Source organism: Montipora foliosa, chromosome 4, assembly GCF_036669935.1.
Source record: "Montipora foliosa isolate CH-2021 chromosome 4, ASM3666993v2, whole genome shotgun sequence".
Taxonomy (NCBI): Eukaryota; Metazoa; Cnidaria; class Anthozoa; order Scleractinia; family Acroporidae; genus Montipora; species Montipora foliosa.
This window is the reverse complement of record NC_090872.1, coordinates 24,075,599-24,095,598: the sequence shown is the minus strand read 5'-3', so window position 1 is coordinate 24,095,598 and position 20,000 is coordinate 24,075,599. Positions and strand designations below refer to the sequence as shown.

Here is a 20,000-nt window from a genome sequence, read left to right as displayed (position 1 = left end):
GAGTCACGGGCTATAGCGTGAGCAGACTTTTTCTCCCGAAAACATGCTCCGACATGAACTGAGGTGACGTTTTTTGACGACGTCATGGTCGTAGATATTAAGTCCCACATGAGCAATAAAAAACACGAAACGCAGAGGGAACAAACTTGTGCAGTTTTTCGACAGGGCCTACAATAGAAGGCGCGCATCAACTTACCCCATAGACAAATGATCAGAGCAAAGAAAGGTGTTGCCTCATTATCAAATGAATTCTTGGCCCAGAGTGTTATGGTAGAAGAAGAGGAAGTGCTCTCTTCGCTCAGAGGATTATCCTTTATCCTAAAAGAAGAAACGTCATTTCTTTTAATTTCAACGTTCACACTGTTTAGTATCTTGAACCTTGACACGTCAACATGAGTTTGCCTGCTTTCTTTTTGGGACAGTCACGCGATAACTGCGTCAAGGAAACGTAATTTAAACTAGTAATTCTGGCGAGCATTTGGTAAACCAGAAAATTTTGCATTCAGCTCGTAAAAGCAGACCTATAGCTGCTGAAAACGGGAAGCTTTTAAAATTTCAAGTCGATCAGGAAAGAGAAAATTAAAATAGAGTATGAAAAAGAGGAAAAACGGCCTGTGACAAGAATGCATGTATAATGCAGTTTTGTTAGTTGAAGATGGCACGAGTCACAGTACAAGGTATATGCCAGAGATGCTATTCACTGAATGAAGAACGAAGGACTAGGATAAGAATGAGAATATTAGAAGCAAGCAAAGAATTAAAAGACATTTTTTACAGAACTCACCTACCATGAGATGCAAGATCTCGATAGAGCTGAAGATTGCTAATTGAGAAAAAGAGCAGAGGTTTGTGGAGACTGTAATAATTAGGATCTACTGTAACATACTTGAGCTAAAAGAGACTTTTGGCAAAAGTTAAGAAATCACCCAAGCAGACGCAAAAAGAATGTTTGTTTAAAGACTGTGTTCATTTTATGTCTGAGAAGTTGTCGAAAAACCTTGCCAGTCACACAAAAAGTGGACGGTACTTGAAAACCCGCAAATGCAAACGAAAGTATTGTTTGTCAAGAGAACGAAAAGAGATTTCTATGTTTGCCGTGCTAAAAAAGTGTAACAAAGTGTTGGGTGGGGTAATCACTGGACTTGAGACAAGTCTCAAAGGGTATGATATCTGCTGCGAAGCCACAGAAGCTGCTACAGCAAGATAACTAACACTTGTTGTGAAAGACTGAACTCACAAGAGATCAAAGAAAGAAATGAAATGTACAGAAACAAACAAGTCCAACAATTACATAACGGTGGCATTGGCCATAAAAGTGCATGGAGAACAATGATATCATTTGCATTTTATCTCATAGAAAAAAAGCCCGGGAGCTTAATCAATACATTACTTAATGTTGTTCCCTTATTGTCAGCCCAAAAATACTGTATTTACTTGATTAAACGCTACAGCATTTATTAATTTTTAAGCGTGTCCGATGTGGCATTTATTCAAGGGCGGCGTTTACTTCAAATCCATAATTCTTAGATCAATGACAACAACGATGGTACATCATTAAATTTTGTAAACATTTCAAAAGTTTCAATGTCTCGCTTTTTTCCTGAGATAAAATCATAATTGCCTGGCTTGTGATCAACGTTCAGAGAATTTAACATGTTCCTGTTTTTTTCTGGACTTCTGATTGGGTACGGTGTTTATTTGAGGGAGGCGTTTATTGGTACTTTGACATTTAAAAGTTGGCTTGTTACTTAACTTGCTCCAAAAAATTTAAACACTAATTCACATGTGGCAAATGATCGTAAACATGAATCATTTATCATTTGGAAACTAGGTCCCTACCAAGTGGAAAAGGAATTGCATCACTTAAGCGCACTCCACAGAGCCAAACGCATCTCTACCGATTTTGACAAGGACATAAAAACTCTAGAAACTTCTTTCATCAGGTTATCCGAAACGTTTTATTTCGCATACAATCAACAACTTTCTAAACGACTCGCCCCAAGATGACAACATCATTCCGAATTTTCTCTTCGAAGAACGAAAGAAAGTTTTCATCAAGCTCCCTTTTTGCGGTAAAAACGAAAAACTCAGTAAGACGTTTATTGAAAAACTCAACAAGTTCCAAAACCCTCTTTAACAACAACGACAAAAACACTCACAGATCCAAAGTTGTTTACAAAGGCGATTGTTCTTGTGGCGTTGATTACATTGGCGAGACTGTACGAAACCATAGTTAGTAACTATGAGGAAACCTAGCAGTACGAATTGCGGAGCATTCAAATCTTGCTCACACTTCTGAACCTGCAAAACACCTGCGGGAAAACCCATCACATGCTTTCACTTGGCGTGTTCTCTCCTCGGCACAGACTTTTCACAAGCGTAGGATCGTCGAGGGGCTAATGATCCAACAATTCCGCCCCAGTTTGAACAAACAAGTCATTTCTTGTGTCTCCAAACTTTTCCCTTTGGGAATTACAATGTCATAAGATATAAATGTACGCGCGGCCGGTCACCCATTTTAACCCTGATGATGGCAAACAGCCGAAAACGTTTGGTTTGAATATTTTAATTTTTTAACTTTTAGCCTTGTATATAGAATATATTTATCATTTAATTTATTAAGTCTTTAACTTCAAGTATTAGTCTAGAACTTCTATCGAAGTCTATCATAAAATAGACTTACACGTAGTTGCTACAATCACTCCCATGAGGTGGTGATAGCTAGGTGCTAAGTGAACTTAATTCCAGTGCTTGGGTATCAATCCGAAAATAAATCTGTTTGTTATACGACTTACCCAACAATAAGTCCCCAGAGGAAGATGGCAAACCCAAGCAGCATGGGCAGAATAAGAGAAGATGTAAGCAAACCTACAGAATATCATGAGAAATATGAAACAAAAGAATTAAGGACAAGACCACATACGGTGTACTCAATATCATTTACCATCCACAGAATCATGACAAAGTCTTGTTCCATGTTTATGTAGACCTGCAGTATTTTGCATGAGCTCTGCTAGCTAAATTGAGAGATTAAGCTACCCAGGCCATCGGTAGCAAACAACATTTTGTTTGTTGTCATGAAACAATCACACAAATTCTCTTATTTTTTAAATATCTAACTTCTAGATGTCTTTAAAACTTGTTTGATAACTGTGACTAACTGGCAAGAAATAAACTAACTAACTTAAAGGCAAAATGAAATTAAGGTTTCATTGAGTTCAGGGAACCAACAAATTTCAGCCACCTTGTTTACTTTAAAAATTGTAAAAAGAAATCTCATTTCTCACTTCGTTTCAATCAGCCCTTGAAAGCTTTGTAGGTATATACTGTGTGTGGGGCAATATGTATACATGTATCACACTCTCATGTGTTCAAGCATAATAGTCCCTAATGAGCAGCACCCAAGAGTTTTTCAGGTTTTCTTGCCAGGTGCTGAAGTTTCTAGGTTTTCTGCACGAGTATCACAAAATTAGTATTGCATACATAAATTGTTTAAAAAAGTCTTATTTCAATAATGATCATGATTATACTTTTTTTACAAACTTGTCAATATAACCAGGTTCAATGGTAAAGTACTAATAACAATGAATACCATTATTCAACTCACCAAGCCAACCAAAGTAAAGCGCAATTTTTTCTCCAAAATAATTTCTTATCTTCCACAGTGGTTGATATCTGAAATATTTTAGCCAAGTGTCTTGCAGGGCCTTGCGAGGATCTGCAATATCCTGGCCATGAAGGAAACTGCTGTCATCTCCAGCATCAGCAAGAGGGAATTCCGAATCATACACAGAACGCTCATGAAGGATAAAAGCATCTGTATAGGCACCTTCTAGAAGCATGTATCCAAGACCTACATGTAAATAGAACAAAATCATTCATGACAATTTAATTTACCAATAAATATACTACAAAGGTGTAAATGAAAGTAAGAAACTGCAAATAAATAATTTATTATGAAACAATTTTCTTGGTCAAAAATCATCAAAGTTAAAGCGACTAACTATGACCAACTACTTGTCAGAGCTCCTGAATTATGCTTTATTTGTTGGTGAAACTTGATCTTTCTATTTTGGAGCTGTGATGTGAAGAAAAGCTTTCACAGCTTTTAATTTTCTATGCGAGATATTTAGAGTTTGTTTTCCAAAGAAATCATGAACATCTTCTCGTAATCAAATGCATTTTCATTTTTGTCAAAAAAAAAAAACCTCGTGCAAGAACTTTCCTCTGAGAAGGGGGGTGGATGCTTTCTCAAGCATGGGTGCTTATACATGATAAATAGTCCATTTTACAGTTGTGTGCTTAGTTAACTGGCCTATGGATGAAAGTGAGGCTGGAGTTGACCTTGTTTTGATAGAAACCTCCAAGCCTTTCTTACGTAAATTTTTACTGATGACAGTGTAGCATGACAACAACATCATTAACATAAGAAAAGGCGGAAAGTCTGTATCATAACAAGGTTAACACCAGCCTCTCTTTCATTTAAAGGCCAGGTAACTAAGCACACAACTGTAAAGAGGTCTATTAAGGTAATGTCAAATGCTGTGACTGTGTTGTGATTGTGCTGTGCACTGCTATGAGCGATCTGGGAGGCTCAGCTAGTCAATTCCAAATAACAAAAGTTCTTTCCACCTCCCATAAGAAGTAAAAGTGTGATGGAGAATGCACAAAAGCTGTGTATTGGAACTGAAGAATATGAAGTTTTTTTCTGTGTGAAAGATTGGTGCAGTTAATTGACCAGACTAAGCACTGTAACATAGAAAACAAAAGAATGCTTAGACAAAGGGAGTTTTACCTTGAGCATTCTGGCCAAGTTGTTTGCTTTCCTTGTCTCTTACATCTACATCAGTTAGGATGTGGTGAACCTATAAGATGACAAACAAGGAATTAAGAATTGGAGATACAAATGTATCAATATTATTTGGCTTTAATCTTGGAATACAGTACTAAAATAGTCTTTCAGCTACTGACCACTTATTTCCTTGTGGGTAGAAGTACTGGTATCTTTACTGATTTATGTACAAGTACATCTGGTCAATCATTGTGTAATTACCAATACAGTACATGTAGATTCCATGTTGCCGTGCATTTGTTCAGTAATAGATCACAGATGATGTCAAAATGTGGTAAGAACAAACAAAAAAGTGGCACACGAGGCGATAGCCTAGTGTGTCACTGAATCAGATTTTCTTACCACATTTTGATGTCATTTGTGATCTATTACTGAACAGACGCATGGCAACAGGGAATCTATTTGTTTTATATAATACAGAATTAAACTTTATTCCCAAAAAAGCTGATGGTGAAGTCAATCGTGCGTCTGTCCTCCAATAGATCATAGGCAAGAACCAACAAAATGCGAGAATAACTTAGGTTATTAATTAAATTAAAATACACACTGTGCAGTTATGATTTTAAAATAATACTCAGTTTAATCCAAAATGGCTGCCATTTTCGTACTCTTTTGTTTGATTGCAAATTGGCCCTTTTGGCCTTGTTCTAGGTTAAATTAATATTCTTTTGAATTTTACGTTTGAAGGTGAGGCCCAATGGGCCAGCTAAAAAATATTACAGCGAAAAAATATTAAAATTGCAACCATTTTGGAAATTATATGTAATGTGTATGTTAAATCTTACCCCATCAAATTTATAACAAATTGCAACAATCATAATTTCAAGACCTTGAAAATAGTTCACTATTATAATTATCAATAATAATTTATTATTAATTCAGTGCTTTTTAACCTAAGATGCACAGATACCATACCATGTAAAAGCGGCAGGTACAAAACACAGGTCACAGGTCATTGTTTTATCAATGCAGAAAGTATCCTAAACATTCATAAAAGCTAACCTTAGGCCTAATTAGGGCAAAAGAAAAGTTTTTTGGCCTAAGGCTAGCTTTTATGAATGTTTAGGATACTTTCTGTATTGGTAAAACAATGCCCTGTGACCTGTGACCTGTGACCTGTGACCTGTGACCTGTGACCTATGTTTTGTACCTGCCGCACGTAAAGGTCACTGACAGGCTGCCACCATCTTTTACTTTCCAATAAAACAAACTTGAACACAGTTAGTGTAGAGCTCCCGACAATATTGCTGTTTCTTTACATATCAAATTGACATCTCAATTCGTCAAACAAACAAAATTTGTAATGGTACACATCGTCAAGATATGATTTACTCACCAATAAAGACCTTAGTGCAGGCCTGAAGAACGTGTCAGGATCATTAATTCCCTCATATATTTGGGACTTTGAAACACAGAATGGAGCACTCACAAAATCAACTGCAAGAGAATTTTAACAAAATTATTCTAAGTACAGGGGTTCAAAGAATTTTCCTAATGATCGTCACTTTTCTTTAATAGAGCTAATCGCCTAACTCAATGTTTTACCCAATTCGAATCTCCGGGGATCAAGATTGTTTGTGTATTGTATTTGGAACGCATAATAATGTCGCATTCATATTTAAATGATATGGAAATACCTGGAACAAAATGTTCTATTCCTAAAGGGTTTGAATTAGGTATAACACTGAGTTAACACTTCGCTCTGACGAAGGGCTAACGCTCGAAACGTCAGCTTTTAGAATCTCTGTACGGTGGTCAATTTACATTATCAACTCCGTTGATAAACCAAATTTTTGTATAACACTGAGTTACCTGATTTAGGTCTATTGTCATAACTTTATTCAGTCAACATTGGACTGCTTTTGTATTTACCCTTGGTTTATGTCACTCAATACCAGGGCCAGGGGATACCAGAGCCATCCCTGGTATAAAAAATTATAAAACAAATTCTAAAACAAATCAAAAATAAAAAATTTAAAAAAAATTATTAGAAAAAAAAATTATTTAAAAAAAATTATAAACAATTAAACAATTAAAAAACCCATAAAACATAAAAAAAGAAAACTAACAGAAGGAAAACAAAACAAAATGAGCAAAGCATTAAGACAAACAAATTTAAGGCCAGAATATACATAAGGCTGGGATAATTTAATATGTATTAAGTTGTATATGTATCAAGTAAGTAATAGAAAGTAAAACATCTGTCACTTTACGGTTGATCCACGTTTATTCTTTTCATATCTCCCCGAGAATGCTGAAAGTACCATTTGCAAGCTTCAAGTTTCTGGCAGAGAATTCCCCAGAACCTGGGGAGCATTCTCTGGCGCTTGCTTGTTAGCTTCCCAACACAAAATACACTCCACCATCCCTGACTACGGAGATGACATTTGATGGTTTTTGATGGGATGATTGCTGTCTTTGAGGAGAATCATTCACTACTGTGTAAAATGGTACATAAGAATTGGTAAATTCTTCTTTATTATGATTATATCTCATAGCATAATATTGTTAACTGATTTCAATTGAATATTAAAAGTGAAATTAATTTCCCTGGCATCACTGCACTGTGAAGAAAAGTCAGTGGTCATTTTGTAGAGGCCTCCACGGTGACCAATTACAGCTCCTTGTCAATATGCTCAGGTGAACTTGGGAGGCAAGCCATTTCCAAGTTCACTTGGAATTAAGTTCAACAGTAAAGTCTTTCCTGCATTCAATGAGTTTTCAGTTACACCTACACTGAACACTAGCAATGACTATAAATTTTTCCTCAGGTACCAAAACAGGGATACAAAATTAATAAATAATAATTATTGATACTAACATCACATTATTTTTATTAATAATAACAATAATAATTTTTATTAATGAATTATATAACTGCTCACAGTACATGTATATTACACACCAAAATTAAAACTACCGGTAGAAACCAATGTAAATGAAAAACTTTGGATGTGGTTTCATAAAGAGGATTATGATTGGTTATTTCACAGAAATGTGCTGAGAAAGTTGCGGTCAATACCTTCATCATCCGTTTTAAAATGTTCCCAGAACTGATTCCACCAACTGCTTTTAGAGCTGTCTCCCACGACATACTGAAAACAAAGCAATAATAGACTATTTTACAGTTATGTGCTTGGTGTACCTGGCCTACAAATGAAAGTGAGGCTAGGGTTGACCTTTTTCTGATAGAAACTCACAAGGTCAATTATAGCCTCGCTTTCACTCAAAAGCCAGGTAACTAAGCACATAACTGTAAAAGGGTCTATTTTCTGAGAGAGAGAGGGAAACACTGAATAGATCCAATAAGAGTGGTTGCTGGTGATTCTGATAAACTCTTGGGGTCTGAAGGACCTTCAATGTATTTATCAGTTCCCCAGCAACTTTATTTATTAATTATTATTTGTTTTCTTAAATTTTGTTTATCTACTTATTTATTTCATTAACAAAAATTTAGAACCAATTAAGGAAGACATTTTCCTTACTTGCAGTTTGGAAGATCCTAATGAATTACCGGTACTTAGAATAATAATTTAAGATGGTTTCATCAACACGAGACCAAGTAAGTAAATGAAACTTTACCTTACAAAAACTTCAACCTGTTAATCCAGCCAGAGTCAAACATTTAACAGTATGCCATGAAAAAAAGCTTATGGCATTTTAATTTGCAAACTGGATGTTCGCAAAATGACTCTTTTGGGAAATAACTGGTTAGTCTATTCAAACTATTCTAAAATACGGTACTTGCCTTGACGATAAATCTTTGGGAAGTGTACATGTAGTTGTTACTCTGTGACCAAAGGTTCAAATCCTTGGATGTCATTGGATTGTCATTAGTATCGTCACTGTGATTATTGGTCTCGTTGCTGTTGTTGTTTGATGTTATTGTGTTACAGTGTAGTACATAGAGAATATTACATGGCCGTGCCGAGATACGAAATTTCTCTTCGAGTGTTGAAAAAGAGAAATTTCATATCTTCAAGCAGCCATGTAATATTATATTTATTATAAAAAAAACCAATGAATTGAAATACTACATAATTTAATGAAAGACATCGAAAGACGCGATTTTCATTGTGTAACCACAGCAACAGGGATCTTTTCATGAATGAAAATAACATGTTATCTTCACATGTGAAGATATCGTGTTTTCGCGCGAAAGCTCACTTGGTATTTCATTGGCGTTTATTTAATAAATAGAGGATATTACATGGCCGCGCAGACATACGAAATTTCTCTTCGAGTGTTGAAGAATATTTCTCGAGTGAGCGCACCGAACAGGTGAAATATTTTTCAACACGAGAAGAGACATTTCGTATCTCCAAGCGGCCATGTACTATCCTCTACTTATTATATAAACACCAATGAAATACTAAAATAATCATTTCATAAAATGCATCGAAAGGTGCAATTTTTATATGTAACCATAGCAACAGTGATCTTTTCACGTGTGAAGATAACATGTTATTTTCACGTGTGAAGATATCATGTTTTAGTGTGAAAGCTCACTTGGTATTTCATTGGTGTTTATACAGTTGTATATTAATAAATTTATATCTTCCCTATACAGCCCCTGAGAAATAGACTAAGGGTGGATGCAGGGACTCTCAGACATCCTGCATTAGTACACTGTAAGTACTATTCTCTAAAATAGAAAAAAAAGACAGCTCACCCCTGCTAAAGGCATTTCTAATGATACTTTCTCCGCTTCCTCACAAAGTCTTTCAAATGAACAGTGTAATACCACAAAAGTCTTTTCTGCAGTGTACATCCGATCTAGCCTAAAACCTAGTTCGTGAAGTTCAGCTTCATATTTCTTCCGCAGTTTTTCATGAAGATTGCAGTTGTCGCCAGTTTTGTGAACTAACACATAATCGTGGTGCAATACCCTGCTATTTTGACCCTCGTTGGATTTTGTGATCGCAAGATGTAACGCCAGCTTTCTGAGGTCCGTCTCGTCGCGGTTTATTGGCGGTGCATGAGTATCCAACTCTTCATGGATGTGAACTAACTTTTCGCGGCTCCCAATGTTTTCAAGAGGCGTCAAATTTGTAGGTTGTTCTCCGCAGCTGTAACTGGAAACTTGTCTTAAGTATCCATCAGCTTTTTCCTCTGTGAATGAAGAAGATCTCAATCTTCTTACCTTCTTCTTTTTCTTTTTTTCGTTGCCAACAGCATTGCTACCTCCGTTTAAAATGTTAACTTTGTCGCTCGCATTCCGATCAGCTGTGTAATCTATGCTGTCCATTTCTTGTCATATCCTTTTACTAATCAAATAATATTTCTGGTTGGCAAAGTTAAAAAAAATTACCCTTTAATCAAACTCGCTCTTGGTGCTTTCTCGAACCTTCGAAGATAAATGAACTACAAATTTGTAGTTACAGTGCTTGCATGAGAAGCCAATCTGTCAATCCTCTGTCCGAGTGTTGGATTGGATAAACTAAAAGGAAGCCTTGCATATTATCGGACAAATCCAGAGTGATAAAGCGATGTGCCGTCAAGTTATTCTTGTATATTAATCACTTCAGCGTGACGACCCCTGTGGATATGTCTCCAGAGCGACGTCAAAACATCACTGAAATAGTCACATCTGCACAAGAAAATAGTTTTTTTCTTTGCACACGCTTTTTTAAGCGAACATAAAAAACTTCTCCCTTGTTAGAAATTTCGAACCTGTTCCAAGGAATGACAAAAACACGTACTGTTACAGTTCCTCGTATTATCTTCGGAAAAGCTTCGTAGAACTTCGTGTTTTCGTGAAGGATTCAGACATTCTCGGCTTTTTGTTCACCCGCTGACCATAATACAATATGGCGTCAAAGGAAAGGCTTTCCTTGTCGAGAAGTGAAATTCAGCAAGAGGTTAGGAAACAAGGAGAAGTAATCAGACAGTTAAAACTTGAAGAACAAACAGATGAAGTCAAGAATAAGGTAAACCTTTAGTTACTTCTCAGTCAACCTTCCTCAGGGAAATCTCGATCCGGGTTGTAAATACACGTGGTCTCCACTGGTGGACAGTACATGTAATTTAATAGCCTTATTTCATCATCTTTAACGTTTCAGTTTTTAAGTTCGATGAAAGAAGAAATTAGTTAACGATCAGAAGCTTTGCTCTTCATTTAATACTTACCGGCTATGCTTTCTTTTCCTCATACTTCAAAAACTTATGCGCCGATCAACTCGAAACTTCAACATCCCCCCCCCCCCCCCCGGGCATTTGAACTTTTGAAGATGGGATCGTTCAAATTCCCGCCCCCTCGGGCCAAAATGGTGTTCAAATGCCCTATGCTATCGTCGGATTTGTCTGTCATAACCTACATAAGAACAATCGTCGTCGGCTCCTGCCGTCTTTAATTAATAAAGACCTTTTCAAGACCTTTTTTGAAAGCCGCTCACAAATGGTACATCTCTTCCTTTAAACTCTTCCATCTTGTCCAAACAGCAAGAGGTTAGGAAACAAGCTGTTAGCGACTTCGGGGCCCGAAAAAAAATCATTTGAAATCTGACACTTCCGGTTCAATTTCCCCACCCCACGCAGACAAAGGTCAAATTCCCCACTCCCTGGGCACAGAAGGTAGTAAAATGCCGGGGCGGGGGAGGATGTTGAAGTTTCGATTTGATCGGCGCATTAAATGAAAATAACAATATTGCACAATATTATTATTTTTTATTTAAGTTTTGGTAAACACGAAGCTTGAACTTGTTTTGCCAAACAAGCCAGTACTACATAGGATGTGACATTTTATTGCTTCATAGCCTTGTAGAATAAATGCTACAGTTTGGCCACTAGCCGCATCTTTTATTGTAATAACTCTAATTTACTTTCTGTAGCTATTAATTTAATAGGCTGATTTAGCAACAGAACGGGAACGTCAGTGGCGACGGCGCACACAGAAAAAACACCAATGAGAATTCAGAATAGAGTAGACTCCACTCTTCTCTTCTCTATTCTAAATTCTCATTGGTAGTTTTGCTGCGCGCGACATCGCCACTGACGTTCCCGTTCTGTTGCTAAATCAGCCTAATGATTCAATAGAACCTGACTTTCATAATGTTTTATCACTACGCCTCTCTTGTAAATAGTTTAAAATAAAATGAGCCACAAACCATGATTATTTTGGGGGGTTGGGGTCTTCAGGGATTTCAATAAGAGCCAGCGGCTGGCAAAATTTGCCGAAATTTTCAGTCACAACAGATGAAATACATTTCACACAGTTGTATACGTAGAATGCAAAGGAGCCTTAAAGGAGCTATGCCACGCTATTTTATCGTCTGTTCAAAACCCAATATGTGTCGTGTCGTCTACTGAATATCCAAAAAAATTTAAAGTATTAATGTACTCTCTCTCAATTAATTAAAAAATTCCAAAATTTAATGATATTAGTGTTCTGTTCAAGTACCCTAATTTGTGCTGCAGAATGCAGGAAATACACTCTAAGAGGCCAAAATTTCAAAATTATCCTAGGGGAGTATGCCCCTGGGACCCCCCCCCCCCCTACAAGCTTGTGCCTTCAGCCCTCGAAAAGCACACCTCTGGGGTGTGCTGTTCGTTCCCTGCCTACGTTTCAGGTTTTTCCGCCTACAGCTGTACTCAAATTCTTATTGAAAACCCTGGGTCTTACCATTGGGATTAAGGGCTAAGAGAATGCGAATGATACGGGTACTTCACATGATGCAACGAATAATACAATGAATGTACTGCTTTTTATTAAAAAAGTGTAGCTGAAGTATTTTCATACTTGAGCCCATTGTTAACCCGTATTAATGTCTCTGTTTCATATGTTTATGTGCTAGCTAACTACGAAACATTTACTCCAGTTGGTATTAATGGGGGAGCACTGCCTTGCGTTAGGTTAGCCTGTGAGACTTCCGGCGATTGTGTAACAAAGGAACCTCACTTGTGTCCCCAGCATTATGAGCTGAATGCAATGCAGCAGCCAACAAGCTCAGGGAAAGTCACTGCACAGGAAAGACCCAAGTTTATTGAAATGCATATAACAAGGCTCCAACCTCGACTCCAAAGGGAGGGAGGGAGGGGGGGTATTTGTAAACTACATGTATTCAATTAATTATGGTGATCTCTAATTGCGCTGAACAACAGAACATGCATGTAAAAAGTCTCTGCATACGAGCCAGATGGCTCATCAGACTTGGCACCGTGAGATTAAAGTGTCTTGCGTAAGAACACAACACAATGTCCCTGGCCAGGACCCGAACCCGGACCACCCTCGCTCCAGAGTCGAGCACACTAACCATAAGGCCACCATGCCTCCCACTAAGGATTTATTCATTACATGCATATAAGTGACCTCTAAATACTTTTCTTTTGCTTTTATACAATGTAGCTAAACAACATTAATGTCTGCCGGCATAGCTAGTTGGAAAAGCTGTTCTACAAGCGAACTTACATGCAGTGTTAAACATGTCAACTCCCAGCCCTGAATAGAGCTTTGAAAGAAGCGCCAATGCTGGGATCGTACTAGTCTCCTAGCAACAACAAAGCCATGAAGTTTGAAGCTAGCGTACAATAAATCCTTAGCGTTTACTGACCTTGGCACCTACATTGTAGACAGCACAATCACAGTATCGAAAACAGAGACACCATGAAAGGGCTACAGATAATAGCGTCATGATCCATTGACTACATTTTTCTTGCATGACAGTAAAATTGCCTTTAATACAATGAAGTAAATGAACTACAGTATAATGTACATTTAAGTCTAAACAGTTCTGTTATTTTAGAACCAAATGTCTACTGCATTACATGTTCCCTGCATTTTCTTTGCAAGGAAATGCAATATAACAAAGTAGCATCCAGCTGGATAATGTTTCCCTTTAATTTTTCATTAATGTTATGAAAGTAAAATGTGTACTGGTTACTTTTGGTTTCTGTTTCCAGACAATATGATGTCCTCTAAATTGTTAAGGAATGTTTTAAGTGTTCCCAAGTTGTTGAGGGTTGCTACACTGTCCTGTTCACACTGTCTGGAAAGCCAGGTCAGTGGCAGTGAGTAAATTTAGAAAACTTTAATGTTAAGAATTTAAAAGTGGAGGTGCATAAAGCTACCAGGCTACAGTGTATCTCACAGGATTTCACTGGTACTCCACTCTAATACTCCATAGCCATAATTAAGTGTTTGGTAAAGGTACATTTTGTAAAGTCTTCTACGAGCCTAGAAGGCCTATCAGGCCGGCACTTATCTCCGGTTTCTGTAGCATGAAGCGACTATGAGTATTTCCACTCCCCCCTGGATGGGATGCCAGTCTATCGCAGGGTTACCCCCAGCATTAAATTCGCCGGTACCCATTTATGCAGCTGGGTGGAGAGAGGCACCGTGAGAGTAAAGTGCCTTGCCCAAGAACACAACACAATGTCCCCAGCCAGGACTCGAACCCCGACCACTCGATCCAGAGTCGAGCACACTGACCATGAGGCCACCCTGCTTCCCTAAGTAGTATTGTTTGGCCAGGCACATAATTTTCTTTGAGGTCGCTAAAATAATATTTTAGTTTTAAGCCACGTAAGACATTGTTATGGACCGTGTTAATTTTGTTTTTAATGCAGAATTATTTTTAGAAACGATAGGGTTGAAAGCATTTTTGCTTTCCTGTGGCAAATTTTGTTTCTTTTTTTCCCAAGAACTTTTCTTAGTTTGTGGTTTAGCCAGGCCCTCTGGTAATACACGTAACTTAACATAACAATATTCTGTTTCTCTTTTGGATTTGCAAACATATTTGTAAAATAATGAATTTTACAAATATGACAGCAATAGGTACACTCTTCAGGTCACATGTACTGCAAACTGTTTTAATTTCAATACAGTTCAAATGTTACCATTAAATGATGCTCTTCGCATGATCCGAATAATAACGCAATTACCAGTCTGTAATTTCCATACAGACTAAAATACATGTACAGTATCAACCAACTTTATTACATGTACATACAATCATTAATCATTTCACAACTCAGTACAGTTCACCATGTTAACACTGGCAAAAAGATTTCCCTTTCAGTTTGCACAATTTTCTACATAATCGTAATTAATTTAACATAAAAGTTTGTTACATGTATAAAACACTTTTTCCAGTACCGTACCATGTATAAGCCGCACCCAAGGCTGCTGCCTAAGAAAATTTTAAAGAGGCCCTCAGAGCTAAACGCTGAGAACTTAGGAGCCCAACATATGAAGTGAAAGGCGTTGCTGTGAAAAATTAAGGAGCCCAGAGCTATTTTTTGGGAGCCCCAGGCTACCGGGCTCCTGTTAGGCAACAGCCTTGCGCACCTGTTTTCTCAAAATTCAAATAAAAAGAAGTATAAGTGATCAAAGTCATAATCATGCTCACTAGTTTAGTATGTTGTGTATAATTACCACAGATTATGTATACATGTACATTACAGTGTACATAACATTGAAGCAAAAGGTTTGAAAGGAGTTCTTTTTTGCCTTTAGTGGCAGTTAGCAAGACCACTACCTTTGACTTTTCATTTTACCCTTAATGGTGTAGAGATACCTTTATGATTGCTTTCAAAACCCCAGTTAAAAAAAAGAAAAATTGCCACACCCTTTACGTATGGTTTTCTACTTTATAATTAATAATACGGTCATGCCTGAATTATCCAGACTTGCAGCAACCCAGGTAAAAAGTCTGGATAATTTAACAAAATGTGAATGTTAGTGACACCCAAACAAACAATGATTAGTCAGTTGATTGAAAGACAGATAGACAAATTTACATGTAGTTTACATGTACACGTACATTGTGCGAGCACAAGTAATCTATATGCAGAATTGAATTCAAATCAACAATGAGTTTTGTGAAGAAAATACACTAGTTTTGATTTGCATCAATATTTTCAATTGTTTTTTAAAGGATATATTAAGTCATTTCAACAGAATCTTAACAAAAACTAATGATGATAATTACTTGTAGTTAAACATTGGAGCCAGAGAAAAATTCCAGATATAATAATATTGAAAAGTCCAGACAGCAATGAAATTAATTACTGATGTCTGGGCATTCATGGTTTGACTTTATTACAGTTACTGTACTGTAGTTGTGTGACATGATTAACATAATATTGTGGGATTTACATGTATGTGTATACTTAAACACGAAGACACACTATAAATCAAAAGGGGTCAAGCTTCACGCTCTGTGCTTTTGTTCGAATTCATTCAGGCACAACTGATTCATTATCTAAGATGGTTATCAACAAACAGCAACACAAAGATGGAAGCCCAAAAAAATAATTATTACTAGCGTGAGAAAAAGGGACTGGTGATTAAAAAAAGAACAGCAGAGAACATTTTATGACATAAAAAAAGTACACGTTGCCATAAGGGTATTTTTTATTGCAGCACAAATTATTTGCCTAAGGCACTATGCCTTTTATAGTGTGTCCTCATATTCACTGGGGCTGTGTGTGTAGTTTACTAGTTACTGATCCCTACTTCCTATGCAACTTAATGTTAATTAACCCTGAATTACGTTAAACAAGAGGGAACGGCCTGTTTCCATGGTAATGGTCCATACTTTAGAATTCCAACCGAAAAACAGCGAATCAGTGTTTAGCATGAGAATTGCTCGCCATATAATATTGTATACTGACTGCATACTGTACATGTATCTTGTATCTCGCCTTGACTTCCCTATAGTACAAAGACAAAAATTGCAAGTTTGTGACAAAAATAGTGATCTTATTCCTGCTTTGTTGTTTACAGATAAAGGAAGAAACAGCGAAATTGATTGAACTTAAAAAGCAGCTTGGCGATGACCTTGGAAGCCAAAAGTTTGTTCTCAAAACACCCAAGGTGACTGGCAATGACCATGGATGATTCTTCTTTTTCTTCCAAATCTCCTTATGTGTATTACAGTGGTGTCCTTGGTAACTAGTAATTTCAGGATGTCGTTGATAATGTTGTTTAGGACTTGAATTTTAAGTGGTCTGGACCAATTTTTCTTTCCCATTTACACAAGTGAAAGTTAGGTTGGGCTCATGAAAAAAATGGCCCTATTGGCCCTGTTATCAGCAAACTGTAACTTACACTGCCGATTTTCAGAATCAGGACTAGATTCTTACCACAAAGAGGGGTCTGGACTCGTTTCTTTTTTCGGTTTTGGGGCCATAGCCGCCTATGATCCTAAAACCAGAAATATATGGTCTGTACCAACTTTTTAGTGGGTCCAGACCCATTTTTGTGTGTACCGGTAGTGTAAATGTGTTTGCAGACTTCTGAACAAAAACTTGAATCCTCATCGTTTTTAAAGGTCTTTAAATTTTTTTTAGTTCATAGGCACTTTACTTAGTAAAACAGTTAGGTAATTGTGTTGTCAGCAGGCCATTCATTAATTAAAAAAAGGCATTAGTTTCTTAAGGCTAAGTTGCGGACATGCATTCCATTTTTATCCCGTAGGAGGAACCCATGAGTTACTTTTCTAACGGTAATCATGGCTAGCGGTATCGCTCATGGGTGCATACGCACAACAGCAGCCACTAATTAACAAAAAAAAACATGGGAGCTCTGCTTTTAGGCTTGGCTAAATCCACATGCACAGTACACTAAATTATTTATTTTTAAATCAAATTGTGACCAAATTTCAGGCAATAAGTGCTTATATTCTGTGTCAAATGACCCTTTCATTTCTTGTATGTATTTTTTAATTTGTGACACTCTTCAAAAATTAAGGAATATGTATTGTGGAAAAAAGTCAATAGGACAGTTACTAGGGACTAGTTTTATTCACATGTATTCCACTCCTGATCGTCTTCTTTGAAGGGCACTCGTGACTATGAACCCAAGCAGATGGCTGTCAGGGAGAAAGCCTTTAAGACCATTGTCAAATGCTTTGAGAAACATGGCGCTGTGCAGATTGATACTCCAGTTTTTGAAATGAAGGTAAGTGGACCAGAATTTAGGTCATTTTAAGGTTTCCTTTATCTTGGGTTAGAATGTAATATTAATTTAAGTCATAATCAAGATCCATAGCCGTAATTATTCTTCAAACTACAGCATTAGAAAGTGAAGTAAAGGCGAGTTTGTTTCGTTTTCAAAAAGCAAAAGCAGCACTAGCACGCATCATAACTAATGAAGAACTTTTGAATGAGTTCAGATTGGCTTAGAGTTGCTTTGTTGCTAAGTGAAATTTCATGCTCTGTTGGCTTGTTCGGCGTTGTATGCAAGCTACACAGTGTCACATGTACAGGTATTCACAACAGAGAGTGAAGACCACATTGTTTTCCAAACGATTTGTAAATGTTTTGTTTCACGATTAAAATGTCGCTTTCTTAATTTAATCAGTTTTTGTTCCTCATTAATATTCATACTCTCAATTATCTGGACCCTTGAATATCGGGCCTATTTTGTCTAGTCCCAACGAGTCCAGATAATCGAGGTTCGACTATACCCAGAACTTCTAAGTCTGATTTGACTTCACTGTTTTTCCCTGTGAGGTCATCAGCATAAACTTATTTTACGATAAGATAAGACTTGAGTGGTCTTGTGCTTTTTTTTGCCAGATGTTTGTGGGTTCATGGTAAGTCATTACCCACACAATTTGGTAAACATCTGGTTCAACACAAGACCACAGATTAACCTTGGGTTTCCCCGGGGGACAAGCTCCTTCGCCAAGCTAGATCTAGTTATCTTGTTTGGTTTCTGGTTTGTAACATTTTTAAAAGCGTCTTTCGAGAAATGCTTTTGGTAAGATTGATGTCAAACTAATTTATTTAAAAGATTTAACTGATTAGAGTGTAATGAAGTGCTTGTTTTCCTACCCTCTTAATTTAAGCCATTTCTACATGAGCAATCATAAATACATATAGTTTACCAGGGGCCAAATATCTTTCGAAAGTTCCAAATCATTTCGGTATTTCTGGGACAGGATAAATCTCTTTGTACAATTTCTTCTTACCAAGGTAGTTTTGATGCAAGAAACGTTGCAATAACTGTGGTAAACTGTATGTATTTCTTGTGGGTCTTTTTTAATATGTACATGTAGATCATGGTTTACAAAATAATACTAATTATTATTGGCTTTTTGGGCATGGAAAGTTAAGTACTAGACTTTTGGAAAACAGGCTACAGAACCTTAAGATGTTAGTAACCTTAGCGAGTGTCCAAAACTGCATCCCTGTAAATAAAGGCACTGTAATTGTTATGTACATTAATTTTAGGTAATGTAAGTAGACTGCTTGTTTTCTACTTGAAAGTGTATTTAACAGTTTCTTATTATAATGGTTTCTGGACATACATACCCGGTACATGTACATGTGCAGGACAAAGGTGGGGAAATAAGATTCTAGTATCTGAGTCAACACAACCTGTCTGTTGACCACTGTACTACAACTACAATTATTTTACAATTTATATTAGCAGTAAGAAAGGCTTATGATTTAACCATCAAATCGAACATAATAAGAATGATATAGTGCACCTTACAGCAAACTCTTCCACTAGTTCTAAAAGTAAATGGAACTAAACTTCTTTGGGAAAATCTCTGGTTACTAAGGGGAATTCCAAATAGCAGGTCTTTGCTGCTGTAAATTTAAATTCACTCATATTTTGTTTGTTGTTAGGAAACACTGACTGGGAAATATGGTGAAGATTCCAAACTTATCTATGATCTTGCTGATCAAGGGGGGGAGTTGTTATCTCTAAGGTACGACTTGACAGTATCCTTGAAAATTATTTCATTGTAAATGAATCTACATTTACAGTGTTTCAAACTGGCTTCTATTGATTTCAAACAATAATTATTATTATTTTTGACGGGGACACAAAGTTTGGAATGAACAGAGGGGGTTTTCTCAGTCTTTTATCCCAGGGGTTTTCAGTCTTTTATCCCATAGGGAATACTCCATTAACTTAGAACCTGGTTTTTGAAATGGAAGGAGTTTGGGTTTTTGTGGAAAAAAAATGATCACACACAAAGTGTACATGTGACAGTTTTGTATAATATCGATAATTTCTCAACAGTGCATGTTTTAACTTCTTCCATAAAGTATCCCAGTTTTTGCTGCAGTAAGTTTTGACAAAATAAACCAGGACTTGCCACTGATTACAGTGTCATCTTTGGGATTTCCTTTCCGGATTTTTCCTTACTTTTTTCTTTTTTCTTTTGTGTGCAAAAGTGTGACTGGAATT

At 36.8% G+C, this 20,000-nt stretch overlaps 2 protein-coding genes across 4 annotated transcripts in view; one reads left to right on the top strand and one right to left on the bottom strand.

Annotated features, from left to right (window-relative positions):
- Positions 1 to 10,383, bottom strand: part of LOC138000376 (anoctamin-7-like) — a 31,529-nt gene extending 21,146 nt beyond the window's left edge. Inside the window, exons 1-7 of one of the 2 annotated variants that reach the window (XR_011123114.1) lie at positions 9,525 to 10,378; positions 7,875 to 7,947; positions 6,189 to 6,289; positions 4,796 to 4,865; positions 3,608 to 3,853; positions 2,796 to 2,868; positions 197 to 318 (exon numbers count right to left, since the gene is read on the bottom strand). Coding sequence is in view for 1 of the 2 variants with exons in the window: in XM_068846737.1 (XP_068702838.1) it covers positions 197 to 318; positions 2,796 to 2,868; positions 3,608 to 3,853; positions 4,796 to 4,865; positions 6,189 to 6,289; positions 7,875 to 7,947; positions 9,525 to 10,100 (1,261 nt within the window). In the remaining variant the exon portion in view is untranslated. Of the gene's footprint in view, positions 1 to 196; positions 319 to 2,795; positions 2,869 to 3,607; positions 3,854 to 4,795; positions 4,866 to 6,188; positions 6,290 to 7,874; positions 7,948 to 9,524 lie in introns of both variants that reach the window. The other variant, XM_068846737.1, reaches the window with a different exon arrangement.
- A 57-nt stretch (positions 10,384 to 10,440) lies between these two features.
- Positions 10,441 to 20,000, top strand: part of LOC138000377 (histidine--tRNA ligase, cytoplasmic-like) — a 29,305-nt gene continuing 19,745 nt past the window's right edge. Inside the window, exons 1-5 of one of the 2 annotated variants that reach the window (XM_068846740.1) lie at positions 10,649 to 10,782; positions 13,751 to 13,848; positions 16,578 to 16,667; positions 17,634 to 17,753; positions 19,433 to 19,528. In XM_068846740.1, coding sequence (XP_068702841.1) covers positions 13,756 to 13,848; positions 16,578 to 16,667; positions 17,634 to 17,753; positions 19,433 to 19,528 — 399 coding nt within the window. In that variant the 5' untranslated portion in view covers positions 10,649 to 10,782; positions 13,751 to 13,755. Of the gene's footprint in view, positions 10,783 to 13,750; positions 13,849 to 16,577; positions 16,668 to 17,633; positions 17,754 to 19,432; positions 19,529 to 20,000 lie in introns of both variants that reach the window. The other variant, XM_068846739.1, reaches the window with a different exon arrangement.